The sequence below is a fragment of the Ovis aries genome, chromosome 1 (genome assembly GCF_016772045.2).
Source record: "Ovis aries strain OAR_USU_Benz2616 breed Rambouillet chromosome 1, ARS-UI_Ramb_v3.0, whole genome shotgun sequence".
Lineage (NCBI taxonomy): Eukaryota > Metazoa > Chordata > Mammalia > Artiodactyla > Bovidae > Ovis > Ovis aries.
This window is the reverse complement of record NC_056054.1, coordinates 34,170,678-34,197,893: the sequence shown is the minus strand read 5'-3', so window position 1 is coordinate 34,197,893 and position 27,216 is coordinate 34,170,678. Positions and strand designations below refer to the sequence as shown.

The window sequence follows — 27,216 nt, the reverse complement described above, 5'->3', positions numbered from 1 at the left end:
AAACAGAAAAGAGAAGTCAGGAAACAGAACACGACCCCTGTTTTGCCAGGAGTTACAAAAGCATATTTTTGGGTAAGACGACAATTTTGCCAGGTGGTGCCAGGCCAGAGAGCAGATCTGCATGGCCCAGAGAGCTCTGCCTCCAGAGGGACCCTCTCTAGTATTTCCCAAAAAGGCCTGGCACACGCAGGGAGATCACCACGGCTGCCTCTGCAGACACACTCTGAGTGGAGCAAGACACCTCTCTGCGCGCCAGACACAGAGGCCTGGAAAATACATCAGTGTCTTTGAGAGACTCAGCCGCCTTACCAGTCCTGAGATGTCCTTTCTGGATGTGAGCGCTACTCAAGGCTCCTGAGCTGCCACTTGATCTAAATCAGTGGTTTGTAACCAGGGGGATATCACCTCCCAGGGGCAAGCTGGTTGTCTGCGGACATTGTTGGTCTCCCTGACAGAGGGTAAGAGAGCTGTACTACTGGCATTTAGTTTGTGGATGCCAAGGATGGTGCCAAACACTCAACAACACACAACTGCACAGCCGCACAACAAAGAATGAAGATTCTGGAGGACAGAATGAGGCAGGGCAAAGGGTAATAGAGTTTTGCCAAGGGAACCCATTGGTCACAGCAAACACCCTCTTCTAACAACACAGGAGAAGACTCTACACATGGACATCACCAGGTGGTCAAAACCGAAATCAGATTGATTACATTCTTTGTAGCTAAAGATGGAGAAGCTCTACACAGTCAGCAAAAATAAGACCGTGAGCTGACTGTGACTCAGATCATGAACTCCTTGTTATCAAATTCAGACTTAAATTGAAGACAGTGGGGAAAAACACTAGACCATTCAGGTATGACCTAAATCAAATTCCTTATGATTATACAGTGGAAGTGACAAATAGATTCAAGTGATTAGATCGGATAGACAGACTGCCTGAAGAACTATGGACAGAGGTTTGTAACATTGTAAAGGAGGCAGGAATCAAGGCAATCACCAAGAAAAGAAGTGCAAAAGGCAAAATGGTGGCCTGAGGAGGCCTTACAAATAGCTGTGAAAAGAAGAGAAACGAAAGGCAAAGGAGAAAAGGAAAGATATACCCATTTGAACGCAGAGTTCCAAAGAATAGCAAGGAAAGACAAGAAAGCCTTCCTCAGTGATTAATGCAAAGAAATAGAGGAAAACAATAGAATGGGAAAGACTAAGGAGAGATTTTTTAAAAAAAAGCCTTCCTCAGTGATTAATGCAAAGAAATAGAGGAAAACAAGAGAATGGGAAAGACTAGAGATCTCTTCAAGAAAATTAGAGATACCAAGGGAACATTTCATGCAAAGATGGGCTCAGTAAAGGACAGAAATGGTATGGATCTAACGGTAGCAGAAGATATTAAGAAGAGGTGGCAAGAATACACAGAAGAACTGTACAAAAAAGATCTTCATGACCCAGATAATCACGTTGGTGTGATCACTCACCTAGAGCCAGACATCCTGGAATGTGAAGTCAAGTGGGCCTTAGGAAGCATCACTATAAACAAAGCTAGTGGAGGTGATGGAATTCCAGTAGAGCTATTTCAAATCCTGAAAGATGATGCTGTGAAAGTGCTGCACTCAATATGCCAGCAAATTTGGAAAACTCAGCAGTGGCCACAGGACTGGAAAAGGCCAGTTTTCATTCCAATCCCAAAGAAAGGCAAAGCCAAAGAATATTCAAACTACTGCACAACTGCACTCATCTCACACGCTAGTAAAGTAATGCTCAAAATTCTCCAAGCCAGGCTTCAACAGTACGTGAACCGTGAACTTCCAGATGTTCAAGCTGGTTTTAGAAAAGGCAGAGGAACCAGAGATCAAATTGCCAACATCTGCTAGATCATTGAAAAAGCAAGAGTTCCAGAAAAACATATACTTCTGCTTTACTGACTTTGACTGTGTGGATCACAAAAATCTGTGGAAAGCTCTTAAAGAGATGGGAATACCAGACCACCTGACCTGCCTCTTTAGAAACCTGTATGCAGGTCAGGAAGCAACAGTTAGAAACAGACATGGAACAACAGACTGGTTCCAAATCTGGAAAGGAGTACATCAAGGTTGTATATTGTCACCCTGCTTTTTTTAACTTATATGCATAGTACATCATGAGAAATGCTGGGCTGGATGAAGCACAAACTGAATTCAAGATTCCTGGGAGAAATATCAACAACCTCAGATATGCAGCTGACAGTACCCTTATGGCAGAAAGTGAAGAACTAAAGAGCCTCTTGATGACAGTGAAAAAGGAGAGTGAAAAAGTCGGCTTAAAGTTTAATATTCAGAAAACTAAGATCAGGCACCGGGTCCCATCACTTTATGGCAAAAAGAAGGGGAAACAATGGAAACAATGGCAGACTTTATTTTCCTGGGCTCCAAAATCACTGCATATGGTGACTGCAGCCATGAAATTAAAAGACGTTTATTCTTTGGAAGAAAAGTTATGACCAACCTAGACAGCATACTAAAAAGTAGACATGTTACTTTGCCAACAAAGGTCTGCCTAGTCAAAGCTATGGTTTCTCTGGTAGTCATGTATGGTTGTGAGAGTTTGACTATAAAAAAAGCTGAGCACAGAAGAATTGATGCTTTTGAACTGTGGTGTTGGAGAAGACTCTTGAGAGTCACTTGGACTGCAAGGAGATCAAACCAGTCAATTTTAAAGGAAATCAGTCCTGAATATTCATTGGAAGGACTGATGTTGAAGCTGAAACTCCAATACTTTGGCCACCTGATGCAAATAAGTGAGTCATTGGAAAAGATCCTGATGCTGGGAAGATTGAAGGTGGGAGGAGAAGGGGACAGAGGATGAGTTGGTTGGATGGCATCACTGACTCAAAGGACTTGAGTGTGAGTAAATTCTGGGAGTTGGTGATGAACAGGGAGGCCTGGCATGCTGCAGTTCATGGGGTCGCAAAGAGTCAGACACAACTGGGCAACTGAGCTGAATTGAGAACAAAGAATTCTCTGACTAGCTGGTAGCTCCAGTTATCACAGCGCAGAAGCCCAGTAATTATTTTCTAATTATGGTTAATTCTGTGCAAGTTTCTCTGGGCTTTCCAGGTAGGTCAGCAGTAAAGAATCCACCTGCTAATGCAGGAGACACAGGTTCAATCCCTGGGTCAGGAAGATCCCCTGGAGAAGGAAATGACAACCCACTCCAGTATTCTTGCCTGGCGAATCCCCATGGACAGAGGAGCCTGGCGGGCTACAGTCCATAGGGTCACAAAGAGTAGGACACGACTGAAACGACAGCATGCATGCATGCTCTGCAAGTTAATTCTTGGCTTTTCTAAAACAGGACCCCAAAATTAGCTCTTCACATGCCAGACTACAGATATTGGACCTAGCAGCAGCTTCTCGCTGCGGTTACTCCTTATTCCTACTTCTTAAGAATTAAGGAGAGGGCAGGAAGTTGGGTTTTAACTTAGGCACCATTTAGCCAAGTGGAGAGAAAAATCTCCCTTCCGCTCTGAAACAAGATCATGGGGCTATAAATTTTATTGGATGCAACTCAGGCAAGGGTGTTGGGTGAAAAGAATCAAAGAAAGAACCATGGGCTGAGCTCAGAAGGGCGTAACGAAACCTGCACCTGTCGTCACTCACTTACTACCCCAGATCTCCCAGGCAGCTTCAATTTAAACCAGATCGGCCTACTGCCCACCCTAGCTGATGCTGGCGTTTTTTTTACCTATCAGCACAAAGTCAAAGCCATGTGCAAGCACATGTGTGTGTGCACGGGTGTGTGTGCGTGTCTGCTACAAACATACTGGGAGGAGGCACCTAGAAAAGAATTGAGACTTCTTGTCGTGGGGTGCAGGCAGGGGCAAGACAGCAGATTTACTAGCAAACGACTTCAGCCTCAAAAAGCCAAATTCCAGATTGCCTGATATTTGCAATTTGAGGCTTGTTGTTTTCAAGTCTATTTCGATCAAATCCCCAGAATTAATTTTTTTCATAAAAGGAAAGCAATAGCACCAAATGAATTCAGCTGATCGGAAAGACAGAAAGTTTCCCAACAACAACAAAAAAAGGAGACTCCTGAAACATAGAAGTACTATTCCATTTAGCCTTTAACGGGCCCTATTTTCACATGCATTTTAAGTATCTACATATATACTAGGTATCTGGATGTATTATTCTGTAACATTTACGTTTCTAAGGTAGTTTTAAAAAGGCCAAAATCACTGAAATTAGCAGGTTCAGCAGGAGATTCACCTTTCTAAAGGTCTCTTTACCCTCTCGCCTTCAGTGTAGTCACACATCTGATGGTCTCATGGGTTCAGTTTTCATGAAGGTGAAGAAAGTTTCCTGCTGCGTGAGGTCAGTCACTTGGTGATCGGCCACTCACGCGCACGCTAGCCAAACACTCCTCGCCCAGAGGAGTCCCCTGGCCCCAGCCAGGGGTTGGTGGCCAGGAAGAGCAGCTGGGAAACTTCCCTGCTCACACTGGTAAGCAAAGGCAGGATTTTTCCAAGTTCTAGAGAACAGAAGAGACCTACGGGAGGGGGATATTCACCCCACTTTTCATATTCAAAAGCACCTCTAATGTTGCCAAGGGGTCCACTCAGGATGCATCAGCACCAACAGGTAACATCAGAGACTTCCAGAAGCAGGCAGGCCTTGGCTTGAGTACCAGCCACCAAAGGCAAGCTACCTTACTCTACGAGCCTTACCTTCCCTGAAAAAGAGGAGTAACAGTTTTGAAAGTTTAAATGAAATAATCCAGTTTTTTTTTTTTTTAAAACTGTACTTGTTTTTAGTATCCTGTATGTATCCATAGTATTTCAAAAGTACTTTGTAAACTCAAAAGAGACAAGCAGATAACAGTTAATAAATCTCTCGGGCAACCTTCTGATCTCTGTTTCCTTAGCAACCAATTTCCTACCCACAGACATTCAATGTTAATCTTCAGCTGAAGAGGGGTGCAAGGTGGGAATGGAGAACTTAGGTTCTGAAGACAGATCTGAGTTTGAATTCAAGGTCTATCGCGTATTAGCTGAATGCCTTTAGGCAAGTCATTTAAAAGATTCTCTCTGCATAAGGAGGAGGGGTAAATGATGGAATCTCCAATTCTCAATAAGAGCCAGATAATGTGTGTGTTCCTCACCTTTATTAATGAAGTTTATTCTCAGGCAGTGATTAAGACAGGAAACTGTTACATGATCCCTGAAGGACACATCAGTTCAGCTCAGTTCGGTCGCTCAGTCACGTCCAACTCTTCATGACCCCATAAACTGCAGCACACCAGGCTTCCCTCTCCACCAACTCCTGGAGCTAAAATGGGGGCAGATATTACCATCAAGTCAGGTAATATACAGCATGTGAACTACTACCCACGTCCATACACCTGGAGAACATCAGGAGTGGCTGTTTCTTGGGACTTCTCCGGTGGTCAGTTAAGACCGCACTTCCACTGCAGGAGACGTAGGTTTGATCCCTAGTTGGGGAACTAAGATCTGGCATACTGCGGGGTGCAGCCAAAAAAAAAAAAGAGTGGATATTTCTTTCTGGTTTAGCTGAGACTGACTTATCTGTCATCCCTTGCTCTGCTCCAAACAGAAATTTCCAATTGATAAGAACAGACTGAGAGCGAAGCTATATGATGTCCCCAATCCAGTCCCACCTTCATAAGACAGCAGGAGGTTATGGAGGTTAAGTGACCTGCCAAAGGTCCCACCTCTAGCAGATGACAATCTTGGCTCCAGAGAGGAAACCATCCATCTCCCCATCGCTGCGCCACCTTTTCAAGCCGCCCACACCATCTCAGGCAGATGGGAGAAGCCACTCCTCAGGGCTGCCCAGAGCAGGAGGCTGTACTTCATGAACAACTGCTAAACTGACTCCAGCAACCCCTTCTGTGGCAGGTGAAGGAGGAAGGGGAAAAATAAAGTATCTTTTTCAAATGCTTTGATTGAAGGCGTACACATTTGCAAATACACCCGGCCAAGTCTGCCTCTCACTGGCATGAGCAGACAGAATGCCGGCAACCCACAGAACCTGATGTGAAACTTCAGCTGAGGCAGAGTGAGTCACCTCAGCTGTGGAGGGAACGCAAGGTGACCGGCCCTCACCTCCACCATCCCCATCTCTGTCTCCCTGGCCGTGAGTAAAGCAGCAGCTATGCAGTCCATGCCACCGGATCGGCGGCGGCCTGAGGCCATCTGTTTCTGTCTGGCAGGCAGGATCCCAGCATGAGCTGGTTCCAAAGGGATTTTTGTGGGGAGGGAGGCAGAGGAGGCCCCAGCTGCTGTCACCAGACAAGGAGGCGCCTTCTCCTCACCTCCATCCTGGGCGCTCTCCACGGACCTGAGTTCCCAGCTGTCCTGTGGCTAGAGACTTTTCTTGCCTGACTCAGAATATAAATGTGCCATCCCTCCAAAGAGAGCATTAAAAACAACTGGGTGTGTGTTTATTCATATCTGTGATAAGGAGTGGAGGCTGGGGTAGAGAAATCAGACTTAATTCTTTTGCAGGTGGTACCATCTGTTGCAAGGCTTTTACTTCCCTGAGTCCACAACATGCCTAGCATCCTCAGAAGGGTTTGAAACAAAGTAATAATCGTGATGATAATAACCAAGTCTGTATCAGCATTGCCTGACCTGCCTTAGAGGACTGTAGGCAACTGCAAATCTCACCAACTACAACATTAATCTCACCAAAAGCAACTTGGATTGCCACAGTCATTCCTATCCATTCATTCAACACATACTGATTTAAACTGTCTATTGGACTGTGAGGGAGAGGGAGAGGGTTGGATGATTTGGGAGAATGGCATTGAAACATGTATACTATCATGTAAGAAACGAAGTGCCAGTCTATGTTCGATACAGGATACAGGATGCTTGGGGCTGGTGCACAGGGATGATCCAGAGAGATGATATGGGGTGGGAGGTGGGAGGGGAATTCAGGACTGGGAGCTCGTATACGTCCATGGCGGATTCATGTTAATGTATGGCAAAACCAATACAGTATTGTAAAGTAAAATACAGTAAAAATAAAATTAAAAAAAAAAGAAGAAAAAAGTTAAAAGAAAACAGAAAAAAAAATAAACTGTTTATTTACAGATACAGTTCTAGGCACTGGGGAGCAAGCAGGCAGGTCCCTGCCTTCATGGAGCTTAGACGACATTTGGGGGACTCTGGCAATTAAATATCGTTCAGACAACTAAACAACACAAAAGAATAAACAATGCATTTCTAGAGAGTAGGAAGTGCAATGGGGACTTAAACATGGAGCGTAGAAGCAGCCCACTTGAGATGGTCTCCCTGAGGGGATAACTTCTAAGGTGAGAACTATGAACAGGCCACCACATTTTGGTGTTAAACCATATTGTGTTGGTTATTTTTAGTCCTAAATTACTTTTTTTTATATAGATAATACTGTTATTTCAGACATCAGTCAGCAACTGACTTTTTTTTAATTGACTTCAGTTGCTTTTAATTGTCTTTAGATGATTTACAGTGTTGTGTTAGTTTCTGGTATACAGTAGAGTAATTCAGTTATACATATATATATATAATTTTTTTCATATTCTTTTCTATTATGGTCTATCACAGGATATTGAATACAGTTCTCTGCACTGTACAGTAGGGCCTTTTTGTTCATCTATTTTATATACAGCAGAGTCTGTCTGCTAACCCGAACTTCTAATTTACCTCTCCCCTACCCCCATTCCCCTTTGGTAGCCGCACATTTGTTTTCCACATCTGTGAGTCTGCTTCTGCTTTGTAATAAGCCCATTTGTTCTACTTTTCAGATTCCACATATAAGTGATGTATTTGTCTTTGTCTGACTGCACTTAGTATGATCATCTCTAGGTCCATCCATATTGCTACAAATGACATTATGTCATTCTTTTTTATGGCTGAGTAATCTTCCATCATATCTATGCACCACATCTTTATCCATTCATCTTTCAATGAACAACTGAGTCATTTCCACATCAACTTTCTCCTCCTTGACTCTACCATCCAGTCACTCCCTCCTTCCTGTCCTGGATACCCTGATGACAAGTATTCCTGGCCCCTCTTTGCTACTCAGCTCTGGTAACCCCTCTGCCGGGACTCATCTTCTACTGGGGAAGGGGAGGAACTGGGTCCCCAGCAGGGCCATCTACTGGATTCACAGAAAGAAACCGAAATTGAAAGTTGCTCAGTTGTGTCCAACTCTTTGCTACCCGATGGACTGTACAGTCCATGGAATTCTCTAAGCCAGAATACTAGAGTGGGTAGCCTTCCCCTTCTCCAGGGGATCTTCCCAACCCAGGGATCGAACCCATGTCTCCCACATTACAGGCGGATTCTTTACCAGCTGAGCCACAAGGGAAGCCTGCTGGATTCATACGGAGAGGGACAAAACCACCTGCAACAGTCTAAAGCAGAGGAACTGCCTGAAGGCTCAGTAGGGTGAGGGGAAGGGTGCAGGGGTTATTGTTAACAACTCTCCATGAAGAGACAGCAGCTCTACAGGGAGCCCAAGGGAGAGAAGTGGTGGCGGTTTAGTCCCTAAGTTGTGTCCAACTCTTTTGCGACCTCATGGACTGTAGCCCACCTGGCTCCTCTGTCCATGACTTCCCAGGCAAAAATACTGGAGTGGGTTGCCATTTCTTGCACCAGGGAATACTGGAAAAAAAAAGAAAACATTCCATGATGCCAAGAAATAGATCTTGGCATCATGTAAAATAAATAATGAAAAACCAATACTGTTATTTTGCTCCAGTACCACTACAGGAAAAGGAGCCTGCTGATTTTCTGAAAAATGAAAGAGGCAGAGGAGAATTTCAGTCAAAGGGATTGGCAGATTCAAAGAATCCAAGGCAGAAAAGAACTTGGCATTTTCTAGGAGTCCAAGAGAAGCAGAGGTGGGTGGAGAAAGGGAGAGATGTCCTAATAGAAAGGGGAAGAATTAGGTAGAGGTCAGGATCATGACCACAGTGAAAACTCTCAGGCCAAGGTCTACAGGGAAACACACACACACACACACACACACACACACACACACACACACAGGAAACACACACACACACACATACACAGCAGAAGGAAAGTCAGGAGTATGTTTGTCATGGAAAGAGCAGTTCTAATTTTTCTATGTAAAAAAAAAAAAAGGCTTATTTCCATCCTCCTCTTCTTCTCATCATGATCTCCTGCCAGAAAAGCCTTACCTTGCAACAGGTCCGCGGTATTAGGGCAGAGGGAATCTATACATCAGGTGGGTAAGATGGAGGCACATCCCCCTACCTCCATTTTCCAAAGTTAAAAAAGTGCAGACAGAGAGAAATCCTCACAGCACATGAAAACAGCTACCGTGCCGTGGAGTCTGCCGTAACTCTGATTCTTCTGTGCCAGTTGAACAATTGTGCCATTTTCATTAAATTTAACTACCTCCTCTAAATAATCCGTTTCCCAGGCATTCAGTCACACTGTATCTGTATAAGGTTTTACTTACCCTTGATGGAGAGCCCAATACGTGCTCTGCATTATGGCACGTGCTTCATATGTGATATTGCTTTAATTCCTCACAAGAATAAAAACAGTAATATCAATCTCATTTTACGGGTGAAGAAACTGAAACTCAGAGGTCTTTAAGTCACAAAACGGGTAACTGAAAGAGTCCAAATTTGAACCTAGATCTCTTTGGTTATAAAACCCATCTTCCTTCCAATATACCAAGAGCCCTACAAAAATTCTGATCCTCTTAAGACTAAAACCACAACCAGTTCCTCTGATTTCTCAAAGCCTAATTCCTTCACAACAGGTACACTGTGAAGCCCTCCTTGACCACTCTGGCCATAACCATGCTTTCTTTTGACCTTGAACAGCACTGCATAGTGACAACCATTCAGCTATTCCCTGAAAGTGAGCACCTACTATGCACTAGGCATTGTTCCACACTGATGATACAACAGGAGACAAGTTAAAGACCATGCTCTCGGGGAGCTTACAGAACAGTGGGAAAGACAGGCAACAAACACATGGAAAAATCAAATCCTGCCAGGCACCATGCAAGTCAGAACTAAATTTTATATATTTTCTTGGGGTTCTTTTCCACTCTGTTTCCAGGACGGGCTGCACAGCTATGAAGTGTGAGGACTCTGGATGCTCCTGATGCAGGGAGGGGTAGAGCATGCAGGAGGGACACAGCCAGCCCAGGAAGGGTCTTCATTGCAGTGCAGGGGGCTCTTGGGATGGGGAGTCATTGAAAGGATTTCACTAGGGAGGAACATAATCAGATCTGTGTCTTTACAAGGATCCTGTCTGGGCAAAGTATCTTGGAAAATAGACCACAGAAAGGAAGGCCAGTGCGCAAGACACCAGCTGAGTGACATACGCAGAGCCTGGAATCCACTGGGGGGGGGGTTTTCTTTCCAGCTCACATTCTGACCTTCCCCACTATCAGAGAAGGCCAAGGTACTGGACGGTGCTCACAAAACTCCCCACATTTCAGGCTTATGACAAGGTTCCCTATACAAACAAATTCCAATATGGGCAAACCATCCTGAAGAGGCCTCTGTCCCTCAAATATCATGTTCCCTTGCCCAACAGTTCCCCGCCATGACACCCTGGTATTCTGAGCAGCAACAAAGCTTTCAGTGGGACCCTTTATCCAGTTGTGGACCAAGAAAAACAAACATGCCGGTACAGCCCAGCAAAGGAAGCTCGGGCAGCCTGCCACATTGGTCAGGTTTCCTGACCTCTAAACAGATTTCCCCTCGTGGCACACAATCCTCTAAGGCTACGAAAGGACTGGGAAATGGGCAGCAGGGCTTGGAAAGGCTGTGGTAGAAAACACAGGTAAACCTGGCTTCAATACTCCTTCTGTCACAGGTTCACTGTATGACTTTGGGTATAATATTGAACTTCTCTGAGCTTCTGTGCCATCAAGTATGAAGATGGACAGTAATAACTGCTCTCCAGAGCTCTGGCAAAAATTAAAGGAGAAAATATAAATGATGAGTCAAGTTGACTACCAGAGTAGGTACTTGATAAGTACGTTATCTTTTTCTTGACTTTCTTTTCTGTATTCAGCATTTGTTTATCTTGTATGTATGTCTGTGCTCAGTCATGTCTGACTTTTTGCGACTCTTTGGACTGTAGCCCGCCAGGCTCTTCTGCCCATGGCATTCCTCAGGCAAGAATACTGGAGTGGGCTGCCATTTCCTCCCTCAGGGGATCTTCCCGACCCAGGGACTGAGCCCACATCTCCTGTGTCTCTTGCATTGGCAGGCAGATTCTTTACCCACTGAGCCATCAGATGCTTATGCAGTAACTATCAGATGCCACACCTTGTTCACGAACATGTCTTCTTACATAAAAACAATTATAAACAGTAACTGATACCAGTGGAAAATTTGCCATATCCATTGTAATAAAGCAGAACTGCATGGAAATACAATCTAAATCTGCTCCTTGAGCAACTAGAATGCCTCCAATCTATCAAAGAACCACTAAGTCTAGTAGAAAAGAGAAGCAGTAAGTAGTCACTTGGGCTTCCCTGATAGCTCAGTTGGTAAAAAATCTGCCTGCAGTGCAGGAGACCTGGGTTTGATTCCTACACTGGGAAGATCCCCAAGGAGAAAGCAACCCATTCCAGTATTCTTGCCTGGAAAATCCTATGGATAGAGGAGCTCGGTGGACTACATTCTGTGGAGTTGCAAGAGTCGGACATGACTGAGTGACTAAACCACCCACCACAAGTGGTCACGTAGTCATGTTTGACTCTTTGAGACCCCATGTTCTGACCCAGGAATTGAACCTGCATTGCAGGCAGATTCTTTACCATCTGAACCACTGGGGAAGATTCCCCAGTCTAATGATCATAAGAATCATGAAAGGCTAACAGAACTATGGATTTTCAGCTTTTCTCTTCAGATCTCAATCAGAATTCCCTGTGAGCTGCCCAGGTATCTCTACTGAAAGATTTTTTTTTTAATCTCTACAGGTGATTCTCTCCCTGATTTACTTTCTGAGGCTAGTTTGGGAGTCAATAGTCTAATCTGTCTAATCAGACAGTGATCAAATCAGACCAACCTCACAGCAAAACTTGCAGGAACTGCCTGTTGTGGGAGGGTGGTCTAATCAAGTTTTGTCCTCAGCCAGTAGGACTATTTAGTGGTCAAGCAGGCCCAGGCAGCCTGCCACACTCATCAGAGTCTCCAGAAGGTGCCCAGCCCTTGTGTGGCCCTGATAATATGTCCCAAGTATATCAGCAACTTGATACAAAACATATGTCTTCTCTTCATGTCAACCCCAGTGAAGGTCAGAAAAGGAAGAAATGAAGACAGGAAAACAGAAAGACAGATTAAGGAGGGTGGGAACAGAAAGACAAGTCGATAGAATACAGGGAGGGAAGGAGGGAGAGACAGACAGGGAAACAGCCACAACTAAAGGAGAAAACATCCCTCCACTGGGATTTAGGGAGGTCTGGAATAGAAGCAAATGCAACCAAAAGAAATTCCTTTAGGAACCCAAGACTTTCAGAGATCCGTAACTGTTAATTTAAAAAAAAAAAACAAAACTCTTTAGTATGTTAAATTACAAACATATTCAAAATTAAAAAGAATAGTTAGTGGACTCTCAGGTACTTACAACAGCTATGTGTAATTTCAATTCATGCCCATCTTGTTTCATCTGTACCCCACTCTGATTCCTTTTAAAAGAATTCTAGACTTTGTATTATTTTTCTGCACAGCATGCAGTTATAAAGTATAAGATATGCCTTAGAATATAATTGCAGTAGTATCATATTTAAAAATAATTCCTTACTATCACCACTATCCAGGTTGTGTTCCTACTTCTCCTAATACTTTACTTTCTTCTTTAACAGTTGTTGTTTGAATGAAGGTTCAAATAAAGACATACATTACAAGTGGGCCACATGCGTCTTATGTCTCTTTTCTTCATAGTTCCTCATCTCTCTCTCTTGTCTTCCTTCTCCTGGCACCTTTTGGTTGGTTTTGCTGAAAGAACTAGGTCACCTAACTAGCTTTTTATGCTAGAGTTTATTCTTTGTGACAAAGAGATTTCCCTGTTCTAAGAAATAACTTGAGAAGCTTCATTAAAAAAAATAAAAGTTAATGATTGCTGGAAAACTCACTCAAAAACAGCTTTGCTGAGCAGGTATATAGAAACACGCCCTAGAATAGTGCTGTAGCAAAAACACCCCAGAAAATACTCATGTCCAAAGCTTCTTGGTGTCCAGGAAGCTGGGGGCAAATTTAGGCCTCTTTGTGATCACTGGGATCACCCATTTCTGTTAGTCTCATTAAAAAGCAAAAAGGATATTTAAAAATTCAAAAGAACTCTTCTGGATGTCACACATCTCCAAAATATAGTGTTTTCATCATTCTAGAGTAAATGAATCAGAAATATACAGAAGGCACGGCCCTTAGTAGACACCAGTATGCAAACACTTGGCAAAATACATTTGGGGAAGTCCTGAACCCTCCAAGCCTGAAAAATAAGTCGACAAACAGTGAATGCCATATGCTTGGATTCAGTCTGTCCCTCTGTTCAAGGGTGCTGGACTCAGAACATCAGAGACTACCATTCAGTGAGAGCCCGGCTTCTACCTGTGGAGAGTGACTGGAGAGGCAGCGGACCCATGCTTCCACAGGGGCCTGCACGAGCACACACCCACCCACGCCCACCCTGGGAAAGATGCCCTCACAAAGCAGGCCTGGCCAAAGGGCCAGTCGTTTCTCATGCTATCACGTCCATCCACCCTACCCTTGAAAATACTTGTGATTCTCACTGGACATAAGTCTGACTACTTAAAATTAGGCTCAGGAGGTATTTTCTGATGCTCATAGTATTTGAAGTCAGGACATCTGGAGAGAGAGGGAAAAAAAAAAAAAAAGCACAAAAAAACTGGGTGTAAGCTATTCATTCATTTTCATTCCTGAAGTGAAGTATAATTCAGCTTTGTGAAGAGCCCAAATTTGCTTCTTATATTTTAAGTTATATTTCATAATTTAGGCATCAGTGAGGATTTAACTAGAGAACAAGCCACGATCCTTTTTTGACAGGTATGCATGTGTGCTCACTCGCTAAGTCATGTCTGACTCTGTGACCACAAAGGGTTGCAGCCCACCAGACTCTGTCCCTGGAATGTTCCAGGCAAGAATACTGGAGCATGTTGCCATTTCCTACTCCAGGGAACCTTCCCAACTCAGGGATCAAACCTGTGTACCTTGTGTCTCCTGCATTGGCAGGTGGATTCTTTACCACTGTGCCACCTGGGAAGACCTCTAATATGCTTACAAGTAGGAAAACCAACCTAGCTACAGCTTAGCAACACTTACTGTAGAGTTCTTATTACTCAGTCTGTAAAAACTGTAGTGTACTCACAGGTTAGGATTCAGTTCAGTTCAGTCACTCAGTCGTGTCTGACTCTTTGCAACCCCATGAATCGCAGCACGCCAGGCCTCCCTGTCCATCACCAACTCCTGGAGTTCACTCAAACTCACATCCATTAAGTTGGTGATGCCATCCAGCCATCTCATCCTCTGTCGTCGCCTTCTCCTCCTGCCTCCAATCCCTCCCAGCATCAGAGTCTTTTCCAATGAGTCAACTCTTCACATGAGGTGCCCAAAGTACTGGAGTTTCAGCTTTAGCATCAGTCCTTCTGAAGAACACCCAGGACTGATCTCCTTTAGAATGGACTGGCTGGATCTCCTTGCAGTCCAAGGGACTCTCAAGAGTCTTCTCCAATACCACAGTTCAAAAGCATCAATTCTTCGGCGCTCAGCTTTTGTTATAGTCCAACTCTCACATCCATGCATGACTGCTGGAAAAACCATAGCCTTGACTAGACGGACCTTTGTTAACAAAGTGATGTCTCTGCTTTTAAATATGCTGTCTAGGTTGGTCATAACTTTCCTTCCAAGGAGTAAGCATTTTTAAATTTCATGGCTGCAATCACCATCTGCAGTGATTTTGGAGCCCAGAAAAATGAAGTCAGCCACTGTTTCCACTGTTTCCCCACTGATTTGCCATGAAGTGATGGGACCAGTGCCATGATCTTCGTTTTCTGTATGTTGAGCTTTAAGCCAACTTTTTCACTCTCCTCTTTCACCTTCATCAAGAGGCTCTTAACTGATCTAAATTAAAAGTCATCATAACTCAACAATTAAAAAGACAATTCATTTGAAAAAAGAAGCAAGAGATCAAAATAGACATTTTTCCAAAAAACATACACACAGAGCTAGTAAGCACATGAAAAGATACTCAACATGAGTAGCTGTTTTGTAAATGCAAATCAAAACCACAATAATATACGATTTTACATCTGCTAGGATGGCTAGAATCAAGGAATGGAAAACAAAAGCTGGTGAGAATGTCCCTGAAACTCTTTCTCATTTCTATCAAGATCTATCAGTTCAGTTCAGTTGCTCAGTCGTGTCTGACTCTTTGTGACCCCATGAACCACAGCATGCCAGGCCTCCCTGTCCATCACCATCTCCTGGAGTTCACCCAAACTCATGTCCATTGAGTCGGTGATGCCATCCAACCATTCATCCTCTGTTATCCCCTTCTCTTCCTGCCCTCAATCTTTCCCAGCATCAGGGTCTTTTCTAATGAGTCAGCTCTCTGCATTAGGTGGCCAAAGTATCAGAGTTTCAGCTTCAACATCAGTCCTTCCAATGAACACCCAGGACTGATCTCCTTTAGGATGGACTGGTTGGATCTCCTTGCAGTCCAAGGGACTCTCAAGAGTCTTCTCCAATACCACAGTTCAAAAGCATCAATTCTTCAGCGCTCAGCTTTCTTTATAGTCCAAATCTCACATCCATACATGACCACTGGAAAAACCATAGCCTTGACTAGACAGACCTTTGTTGACAAAGTGATGTCTCTACTTTTGAAGATGCTGTCTAGGTTGGTCATAACTTTCCTTCCGAGGAGTAAGCGTCTTTTAATTTCATGGCTGCAGTCACCATCTGTGGTGATTTTGGAGCCCAGAAAAATAAAGTCCGCCACTGTTTCCACTGTTTCCCCATCGATTTGCCATTGCTTTGGAGGAAGTCTGGTATTTCTTCAAAGGGTTAAGCATAGAGGTGTCATATAATCTAGTAATTTCCCTCCTAGGAATATACCCAACAGAACTGAAAACACGTTTACACAAAACTTGTATATGGATGTTTATAGCAGTATTTATGACAACTAAAAAGTGGAAATGACCTAAATGTCCATCAACAAGTGAATGGATAAATAGACGTGGCATATCCATGCAGCTGACTATTGTTGTTCAGTTGCTCAGTTGTGTCCTACTCTGCGACACGGTGGACTGCAACATGCTAGGCTTCCCTGTCCTTCAGCATCTCTCAGAGCTTTCTCTGACTCATGTCCATTGAGTCGGTGATGCCATCCAACCATCTCATCCTCTGTTATCCCCTTCTCCTCCTGCCTTCAATCTTTCCCAGCATCATGGTCTTTTCTAATGAGTCGGCTTATGAGTTGACTATTACAAAGTCATAAAAATGAGTGGATTTCATAGAAGCACTGATAGATGTTATAACTTAACTGAAACTTGAGAAACTTATGCTAACTGAAGGAACCCAGATACAAAATGCCATACAGTGTATAATTCCATTTTTATGAAATGTCCAGAACAGACAAATCCGTAGGGACAGAAAATAGATTGCCAGGGCCTGGTGGTAGGAGAAATGAGTGAATACTAATGATATTAGATTTCTTCAGGGGATGATGAAAATGTTCTGGAATTAGATAGTGATGCTTGTACACAATCTTGTGACTATATTAAAAATCATGAAAAAGTACACTTAATATGATAAATATTATGGTATATGAATCATATCTTAATAAGAAAAATTTTAAATAGTCATAGCTGGCTATCATATTAAATTGTGTAGGTCTAAGTGAGCCATGATAATCTTGTGCTCCCCTTTCCCTGCCTCTCTTATAGCTACAAGTGACAATGCAACCTAATCCTACCCAGTGATATCTAAGCAGAAGTCCAGCAGGAGAGCTCTTGGAAAAGCTTTTACTCTGCTCATTAAAAAAAAAGAAAGAAGAAAAAAAAGGAGACACTGCTTTCTTCATTTCTTCCCCATTCTTCTACCATTAAAGGTAGATGTAATGTCTAGAGCTACAGTAATTATCCTGTAACTATGAGATAATTAGCATGAAGGAAAAGTCTACAGAACTAAAGATATGCTGGTTTTGACATGGTCAAACCACCTTTGCATTTTCATTTAGGAGCAGAAAAATCAAGTAGAGTAGGAAATCAAGCCTACTTGTTTAAACCACTGTAAAATGGTACCTTGATGGATACATTGTTAAACAAGTTAATTTACTATAACATCCAAAAAAATTCCTAGCATTTGCTAAGTACTGCATAACTGTTAGATATTATTGTTGTCATTAGAACTCAGTGTTTCTCAACCAGTTTTTCACCATCAACCCCACTAAAGAGAATTTTCAGACACTCCTTTATATCCCTGCTCCTATCAAGTTTTAACACCTGCATATCTGTTTACAATGTCAGGTACAGCTGAGTTTTAGAAGGCCACAAACCATTTTAATGCCTGAGAGTTTTTTCATCCTCCAAAAACCAATGTTTGCACTCTTGCAGATATATTCCTAATCCATGCTTCTTCCTCGCTGCAACTCACTGATTTAAATCAGAGCTTCTTACTGTTACAAAGCTGAATGCATCCCTAATTGATTCATCCTCCTCCACTGCAACCCATGGATTTAAGTAGGAGTTGATATGACTGTATAGACTCCATGCCACTGGCCACGACAGATTCCCCTGGGAAGGGACACTTGCCTAAAGCTGAGACCATTATAACATCTCACGTCCATGGGTATAGTTTAATCAATAAAGAGGGTGGACCTGACTCATATGAAAATAACCAAAATTCTTCCCCGGGGTTTTGGAACTTGTTGTTCTCCATTGTAGAAGCTACAGTATGTGAGCCTGAGAACCCCCTGCAGAGGTGTAGGGGAAGCTGGGCAACAGGAATGAAGGCAGCATTTACAAACAGGAGACAAGGTTGGTGATAAGAAGATGAATAAAACTTAATAGCATGACCTAAAGAAGGTCCCTGGAGAAGGCAATGGCACCCCACTCCAGTACTCTTGCTGGGAAAATCCCATGCGCAGAGGAGCCTGGTGGGCTGCAGTCCGTGGGGTCGCAAAGAGTCTGACACGACTGAGCGACTTCACTTTCACTTTTTACTTTCATGCATTGGAGAAGGAAATGGCAACCTACTCCAGTGTTCTTGCCTGGAGAATCCCAAGTATGGTAGAGCCTGGTGGGCTGCCATCTACGGGGTCGCACAGAGTCGGACACGACTGAAGTGACTTAGCAGCAGCAGCAGCAGCAAAGAAGGTCCCAGGCTAGTAGAGGAAGGAACTGCAACACAAGGTGCTAAATGCTGGGAATAGCCTTGGGCTACAGGAGCTCCACGAGAAGCACCGGGGGATCCCAGAGGCTTCCACGAGATGAGAACTGAGAGAACCAAGGCTATGGCCACATCACAGGAAATGACGTAAGACGGCCTGTCCACAGTCAAGCCAGCGCTGCTGTGGCTGCTAATCTCCACACCTCAGTAAGGCACAGAGCACAATATTAGCCAACAATAATAATTTGGAGGCTGGTACCAACATATCTGAGCTTCCCTGGTGGCTGAGATGGTAAAGAACCTGACTGCAAAGCGGGAGACATGGGTTCAGTCCCTGGGTTGGGAACAAGCCCTGGAGAAGGGAATGGCTACCCACGTTAATGTTCTTGCCTGGAGAATCCCATGAACACAGGAGCTTGGCAGGCTATAGTCCTTGGGATCCTAAAGAGTTGGACATGACTGAATGACTAACACACCAACATATTTATTAATAGCCTTTATGGATGTTTGTGTTGATGGTTGGGAAACTGGAATACAGAAAAAGTATAGTGAAAAAAAAGGATTATCTCACAACACAGTTATATCTGTTTTATATAGAAAAACAGCTTCACTGAGGTATACTGATCATTTTACTGTAGCTTCTTCCAGCCTTTCCCAAGGCCCTGTCAGCAACACTGAAATATTATTTTTTGAGCCTCTCCAAAACTTTGTGGTATAGCATTAGCCTTGCTCCCATCATGTGATGAGGAAATATGGGCTTGGCGAAATTGAAAGAACTGAAGGACTGATGTTGAAGCTGAAATTCCAATACTTTGGCCACCTGATGCGAAGAGCTGACTCATTTGAAAAGACCCTGATGCTGGGAAAGATTGAGGGCAGGAGGAGAAAGGGACAACAGAGGATGAGATGGCTGGATGGCATCACCGACGCTATGGACATGGGTTTGGGTGGACTCTGGGAGTTGGTGATGGACAGGGAGGCCTGGCGTCCTGCGGTTCACGGGGTCGCAAGGAGTCGGACATGACTGAGCAACTGAACTGAACTGAACTGAGAATCGCTCAGTGAGTAGGTGGAGCAGATGTGATTTTGTACCAGACTCTGACTCCAAATCACAGCACTCCCCCACCACCACCTGACTCCTCCACAAATATCTGACCACAAGCAGCAGCAGTCTGAATGAACACCGCCATGTCCCAGCATCTCCCATCTGCCTCTCCAGATTCACTCTCTTTTGGTGTGGATAACACCAAAAGGCTCTCTGCCCTCTGGCCTGGGTTTGGCCAATGTAGGGGTGAAGGAGGGGCCACTGAGGGGTATCAGCAGGCAAGAGGGAAGTGTGGCCTAGACATGGCTCTCTACCAAAGGTCACACTGCTGAACCTCTCCATACATAATCTCTCCGGGAGCTGGTGACACACCCGCCCCTTGCCCTTGACACAAGCTCCACATTTGGTAGCCTGGAGCTCTTGCACACTATCGTTGTAGTTACCCCACACTTGCCCATTCTTCTCAAACTACCTCACTGGAGTACGCCACCAGCTTCTTGCAGGGACTCTGGCTGATGCTCTGACAAAACAGAATGGACACAGGTGTCCCAGAGGGGACAGGCTGAATACCAGTGGAACTTTCTCCCTGCTTCTCACTCTTCTCATAACAGCAGATTCCGGAAAGGGAAGACAAAGAAGAGCTATGAACATGTGGAGATGGAGGTTAAGTATTCTATCCATCTCATTCCTCAGAATCCTACCTGATCTGTATACCCTGAATGGATGTAAGATGTTGCCAGGTAACTAGAATCTGGATGAAGCAGTATTTGTGGTGAAGATCTAGGACTTAAGCTTTAGGATGCCAGGTTGCTATTAACCAACTTCTGCTTTCCACCCCTACCCTCTGTTCTCTTCCTGGTCTTTCGAAAGCTGAACTTTCTGCACCAGCAGAATAGATCAAATTAATTTCAGCATAGGAAGGTTAAGTGCTGTTGACTCCAAGTTCCAATTCCCCTTTACAATAAGAACAAGCGTCAATATAGTCATATTTGAAGAAAAATTCAAACACGTTTGGATAGAGTTATCTTTACAATTTTTGTCTTTCCAATGGATTTTTGTAAGGGATACATACTAAAGGATCAAGAAATTTCTGGAGAGAGAAAAACATCAGGAAGTGACCTGGGACAACCCTTAAACTGATCTTGGCTTTATGACTTTACCTTGAAACCCAAAAGTAAAACTCTTGCCAAAAAAATGCCCAGAAGTATAAATGGAAACCTTTTTATATTTTTCCCCCCATAAACTAAGTTTGCTAGATCTCAATAAAATTATCAGCTTTTTCTTAAAGACGAAAAAAGATGAGAGAATGCTTGTTTGTGCTGTTCAATCAATAGGCATAACTGACGGTGTTGTTAATGTAGCACCTCTAGTCACCTTTAAGGCTGGCTTCTTCTTTATTTGCTAAATAAACCTTGCTCAGCTCTTTCTCCCTACTTGCTCATCCTCATTTTCTCTCCTCAAATGAACACAATCAAATGATCAGTTACTTAGGCCCACTGATTTTAAGTCCTAAATACACTGACTGTGTCTCTTTCACTCTGTCACTAAGGAGTTCATGCTGTCTTGATAGCTCAGTTGGACAGAGCAGGGCTTCTCAGTCTTGTCACTGCTACCGTTTGGGGCTGGATAGTTCTTTGTTGTGGGAGGCTGTCTTGTTAGTAGAGGATGTTTAGCAGTACCTCTAGCCTCTATTACTAAGATGCCCACAGCACACTCCCTCCTCATATCTACAGACTTTGCCAAGTGTCCCCTGAGAAGCAAAATCACCTGGGTAAGAACCACTGAATTGGGTAACGGGCTCCTATTAGGTCCACCTGCATCTGCTCTTCTCCCTTCGGAATTTATCCACTTATAAGGGACAGCCATGTCATTCCTCTGCTTAAACCATCCCCTGACTATTGCCCCCTTACTCTACATTGAAATCTAAACTCTTCAGAAAAAATATAAAAAGACACCCTGATTGGGCCCCCACTGGCTTCTCTACAAGCCCCTACAAGCTCTGTGTACTGTGGGTGGATAGGAGTTATGCCAGTTTTCCACTATCCCATGTAGTTTTCAAATCTCCAGGCATTTCCTCTTACTGCCACTTCCTCCTTCCTTCTATCCACAATGAACTGTTCCCTTTTCTCACTTCCCACTTGGAGAAATTTTCAACTGCTTTCTGCAATAGAGGTTGCAAACTCAAGCGTATTCAAGGTCAGGTTTGTTGTAGTTCAGCGGCTAAGTGAGTCTGATTCATTGCAACTCCATGGACTGCAGCATGCCAGGCTCCTCTGTCCTCCACTGTCTCCCACTGTTTTCTCAAATTCATGTCCATTGAGTCAGTGATGCTATCTAGCCATCTCATCCTCTGCCATCCCCTTCTCCTTCTGCCTTCAATCTTTCCCAGGATCAGGGTCTTTTCCAATGAGCTGGCTCTTTGCATCAGATGGCCAAAGTACTGGAGCTTCAGCTTCAGCAACAGTCCTTCCAATGAATATTTGATTTCCTTTAGGACTGACTGGTCAGGATGGTTAACATAAATGACTAAAGTTGAGAGGACTGTGGAACTGTCACCCACACATAAAGGCAGCCCCTGTCCCTCAGTTTCTCCAGCTCTAGGACACTGTTTCATGTAGAGAATGGCCCAGCATTGCCAAATGTGGGAAGCTGAAGGATTTTTATATTGGGGTACCTAAATTTTTTTAAATAAATAAACAAACATGGAGTGGCTGAAACAAGACACATCTACAGGCAAAACCTGTTGACCATCACTTGCCATTTACACTCTCAGGATCTCTAAGCATTTATCACTACACTCAGAGTGTTTACATTCCTGTTTCCTCTATAAGCATGACACTATCTTAAGGTCATAGGGTCAGGTCCCTGTTTCATTTATTTATTTGTCTGTTTTAATTCACATATCATTTTTCTTCTTTCTCCCACCTACTCGTTCACTCATCCATCCAACTCACCAATAGATGGAATCACATTTCTATAAGCACTCTGCTAAGAAGGCAAAAACAGAGACGTGATCCCCGGTCTCAAAGTGTTCCTAGGCCAGTGAATAGAGACATAGACAAATGATTATAATACACACACTCATGAGAATATTATGAAGGAATCACATACTCAAAGTACAACTCTCAGACAACAGAAAAAGCACTGAACTATCCCTGGTTGAGTCAAGCTGGCTTCAGATAAGATTTGAGCCAAAGGCAGAAATATGCCTCTTGGTAAGTGAGAGTGTTCCAGGCCACAGAACAGTCTATGTCGTGGTGTGTACGTAGGAGAAAGATGGCATATTTGAGGAACTACAGTAATGCAGTTCTAATTTGAAACAGGGAATAAAATGAGTGAAAGTTCACAGTATATCACTCTTAAACAGGCAGTATTCAGTGCAATTCTTGGCACCTAGAGGATACTCAAAAAGTGTCTGTTTAATTCATTCATTCATTCAAAAACTGGGCAGGAAGGAATGCTGATCAAGCACAGCTTGACAATAATTAAGCAGTCCCTTAGACATGAGAGATATGCTGCGGGAATACATAATAGGAGTTGATAGAGGAAATGTTACCTGATCTAATATAAGAACTATTCAATTGATACAGTAATAACAGTAATAAGTGACATTTATTAAGTGCTTACTATAGTCCAAGTACTTAACTAAGTGCTACACCAGCATTATCTAATTCAATGGACATCACTACAAACAAAGCTAGTGGAGGTGATGGAATTCCAGGTGAGCTATTTCAAATCCTGAAAGATGATGTTGTGAAAGTGCTGCACTCAATATGCCAGCAAATTTGCAAAACTCAGCAGTGGCCACAGGACTGGAAAAGGTCAGTTTTCATTCCAATCCCAAAGAAAGGCAATGCCAAAGAATGCTCAAACTACTGCACAACTGCACTCATCTCACACGCTAGTAAAGTAATGCTCAAAATTCTCCAAGCCAGGCTTCAGCAATACGTAAACCATGAACTTCCAGATGTTCAAGCTGGCTTTAGAAAAGGCAGAGGAACCAGAGATCAAATTGCCAACATCTGCTGGATAATCGAAAAAGCAAGAGAATTCCATAAAAACATCTATTTCTGCTTTATTGACTATGCCAAAGACTTTGACTGTGTGGATCACAATCAGCTGTGGAAAATTCTGAGAGGGATGGGAATACCAGACCACCTGACCTGCCTCTTGAGAAACCTATATGTCAGGAAGCAACAGTTAGAACTGGACATGGAACAACAGACTGGTTCCGAATAGGAAAAGGAGTATGTCAAGGCTGTATATTGTCACCCTGCTTATTTAACTTATATGCAGAGTACATCATGAGAAATGCTGGGCTGGAAGAAGCACAAGCTGGAATCAAGATTGCCGGGAGAAATATCAACAACCTCAGATATGCAGATGACACCACTCTTATGGCAGAAAGTGAAGAGGAACTAAAAGCCTCTTGATGAAAGTGAGAGGAGAGTGAAAAAGTTGGCTTAAAGCGCAACATTCAAAAAACAAAGATCATGGCATCCTGTCCCATCACTTCATGGGAAATAGATGGGGAAACAGAGGAAACAGTGTCAGACTTTATTTTTTTGGGCTCCAAAATCACTGCAGATGGTGACTGCAGCCATGAAATTAAAAGATGCTTACTCCTTGGAAGAAAAGTTATGACCAACCTAGAGAGCATATTCAAAAGCAGAGACATTACTTTGCCAACAAAGGTCCGTCTAGTCAAGGCTATGGTTTTCCAGTAGTCATGTATGGATGTGAGAGTTGGACTACAACGAAAGCTGAGTGCAGAAGAATTGATGCTTTTGAACCATGGTGTTGGAGAAGACTCTTGAGAGTCCCTTGGACTGCAAGGAGATCCAGCCAGTCCATTCTAAAGGAGAACAGTCCTGGGTATTCTTTGGAAGGAATGATGCTAAAGCTGAAACTCTAGTACTTTGGCCACCTCATGCGAAGAGCTGACTCATTGGAAAAGACTCTGATGCTGGGAGGGATTGGGGACAGGAGGAAAAGGGGACAACAGAGGGTGAGATGGCTGGATGGCATCACCAACTCAATGGACGTGAGTCTGAGTGAACTCTGGGAGTTGGTGACGGACAGGGAGGCCTGGCATGCTGCAGTTCATGGGGTCGCCAAGGGTTGGACAGGACTGAGCGACTAAACTGAACTGAACTGAAGGATCCTATGCAGTATCATTAGTTCCACTTTACAGACTAAAAATAGGTTCAGAGAAAGGAGTTGGGGCTCAAACCCCGGAATGTCTGAATCCAAAGTTCAACCTCTTATTCAACAGTTTTTTGGGGTTTTTTTAATGGAAAAAATCCCTGAAGATTTTTTGCAAAGGCTTTTGGTTGTGTTTGAACCCAGAGCATCAGAGTGCCAAGGAATAAGCTTGCTCTCTTTGTGGGTGACTAAAATTTGTCCAAAATAAAAGCTACTTTCTAAAGTAAGCAGAGAACTGACCACCAACTGGGAATTGCCACATCAGCATAATGCTGTTGCCAGCAGCTCTCAATTAAAAACAAAATAAAACTGTCTAGAAAATGCCATGGAGGGGGAGGCAGGGGGAATCTCCTTCCAGAGCTAGCCCAGGCCAGGCCTGTCTGCTGGGGACAGCTGTGTGAAGCTATCAGAAGACCCAGATGACCTACAGAGAACCCATCCACTATTGAGACTCCGAGATAGTAGGCAACAGGTTCCCTGTTATAGGGGGCAAATTTTTGTTTACTTTCAGACACCTGAACTCCCTTATATGTCAAATTTTGTAAATGACATTAAAGTGTCTTCAATGTGAACACTGAAATTTCATAATCTGTAATGAACTTCCCTGTGATTCAGCCGATTTCAGTTCAGTTCAGTCATTTCCTACTGTTTCCAACCCCATGGACTGCAGCACACCGGGCTTCCCTGTCCATCACCAACTCCCAGAGCTTGTTCAAACTTATGTCCATCGAGTTGGTGATGCCATCCAACCATCTCATCCTCTGAAGCTCCAATACTTTGGCCACCTGATGTGAAGAACTGACTCACTGCAAAAGACCCTGATGCTGGGAAACACTGCAGGCAGGAGAAGGGGATGGCAGTTGATTTCATGGATAAAGCAAATGTACCTAAAACAAGGAGCTAAAATCCGCAAGGGAAAGATGTGTTTTCAAACACCCATTGAGTACTTATCAAGCACCATTTTATATAAAGATGATATTGTAACCGAGGGGAAAAAAAATTACATATAGGTAGCAACTTACTAGAAGAGGTCTGCTATAAGCAAATCTAGGTAATTCTAGTTGATTACTTCCACTTCTTATCCATTTGTCATTTATTTTCTATTTTGAAAATATTTTCTTTCTTCTCATTCTTATTGAGGAATAATTAGCAAATATAATTGTGCATATATTAAAGTATACAACATGATTTGACATACATATATACACTGCGCAGTGATGATCAAGATCACACACTTGTTACTTGTATCTCCTGTAATATGGATGAACAGTTCATTATTTTATGCTGATAAAGAATATACATTCTGCAATTAACATCACCTGGATTCAAACTGCCACTTTGCCACTTGCTACTATGTGATTTGGACAAATGACAAGTTTTCTCCAAGTCTCAGTTTTCATCATCTATAAAATGGGTGTAATGATGGAAACTTAGATATATTCCTTCCAAAGCTACCTGAATGACCAAATTAATGTTGTAGAAGAAAGGGAAAGAAGAAGGCACATTGAAAAACATTTAGAAAGTAACACAAACAAGTCACAGAGATGGACTTCGGAATACAACATTTGTCAGAAAGGCAGGCATCAAGAATGAAGTCAGGTTTCAGACTGGATCCCTCAGGAAAGATAGTGAATCACTTGGATGAAGCAAGCAGATAAGAGGCAGGTTGGTGAGGAATGTGAATCTGGGACCTTCTGCTGGAGACAACAGTGGAAAGTTACCTATGTCCTGTGGCCACTTCTATTTTGAAGAAGAGTTCTGGAAATACAGATTTGGAAGTCACAGGTTCATAAACTAACAAGAAAACCAAGCCATGTACACTAAGTTACCCCAGAAAGAATATTTCAGCAGAAGTTGCAAACCAGTGGCCCATGGACCACATCTGGAACACAGACATGTTTTGTTTGGCCTCCACAGAGTTCTAAAAAAAGCTTCAGCCAACATACAAAAATCTTAAGATTGCAACTCTTTTAAAAATTGGATTTCTGGTTTGTCTTGAAAAACTAAAAGACTTTGCAATACGGGGCCAGCATCCCCTCTCGAGATCATTTCAGGAAGCCCCCCTGAGACCAGGCTCACGCGACACAGTTAGTTCACCGTAGTTGTCCCCACTCACAAGGTGTGGACGTGTACACTTATCTCAGCCTGTGTTTCTCTTATGCTATCTTCTGGGATTCCACAGAAACGTGAGTTTGCTTCTTTTGTGGTACAGTTCCTGGCAGAAAAGAAAGAGAAACGAACCAAGGTCAGGAGCCTCTGAAAACTCACATAAAGAGACTCCAGAAGAGGAACCTGTGAATGGGACATAGACAGAAGTGTCAAAAAGGTGTAAGCATGCGAATTATCATCAAGGTCAAGGGAACAGAAGGGTCACTGATTCATTCTTGATCACTCTTTGCCTGAAACTCCCCTCCCCCACACCAGCAAGTCTTTTCAGCATCAGCTTCATATAGATCCCCACTCTAAACACTTTCCATCATCTTTATGACTGTGGTCCAAAGCACAGTCATTTCTCACTTGGATTACTCAACTGCTGCTTGCCTGTTTCTACTCTTATCTCCCTCCAA

General features: G+C 43.3%; 1 protein-coding gene across 17 annotated transcripts in view; it reads right to left on the bottom strand.

The window, feature by feature from the left end:
* Positions 1-27,216, bottom strand: part of FGGY (FGGY carbohydrate kinase domain containing) — a 625,499-nt gene that overhangs the window by 474,540 nt on the left and 123,743 nt on the right. For 7 of the 17 annotated variants that reach the window (XM_012158173.5, XM_012158100.5, XM_012157964.3 and 4 more), the window contains one exon: positions 26,766-26,864. The exons of 9 other annotated variants lie outside the window; for them this stretch is intronic. In XM_012158173.5, coding sequence (XP_012013563.3) covers positions 26,766-26,864 — 99 coding nt within the window. Of the gene's footprint in view, positions 1-5,136; positions 5,246-26,765; positions 26,865-27,216 lie in introns of those variants that run through there. One more of the 17 variants, XM_012158658.5, reaches the window with a different exon arrangement.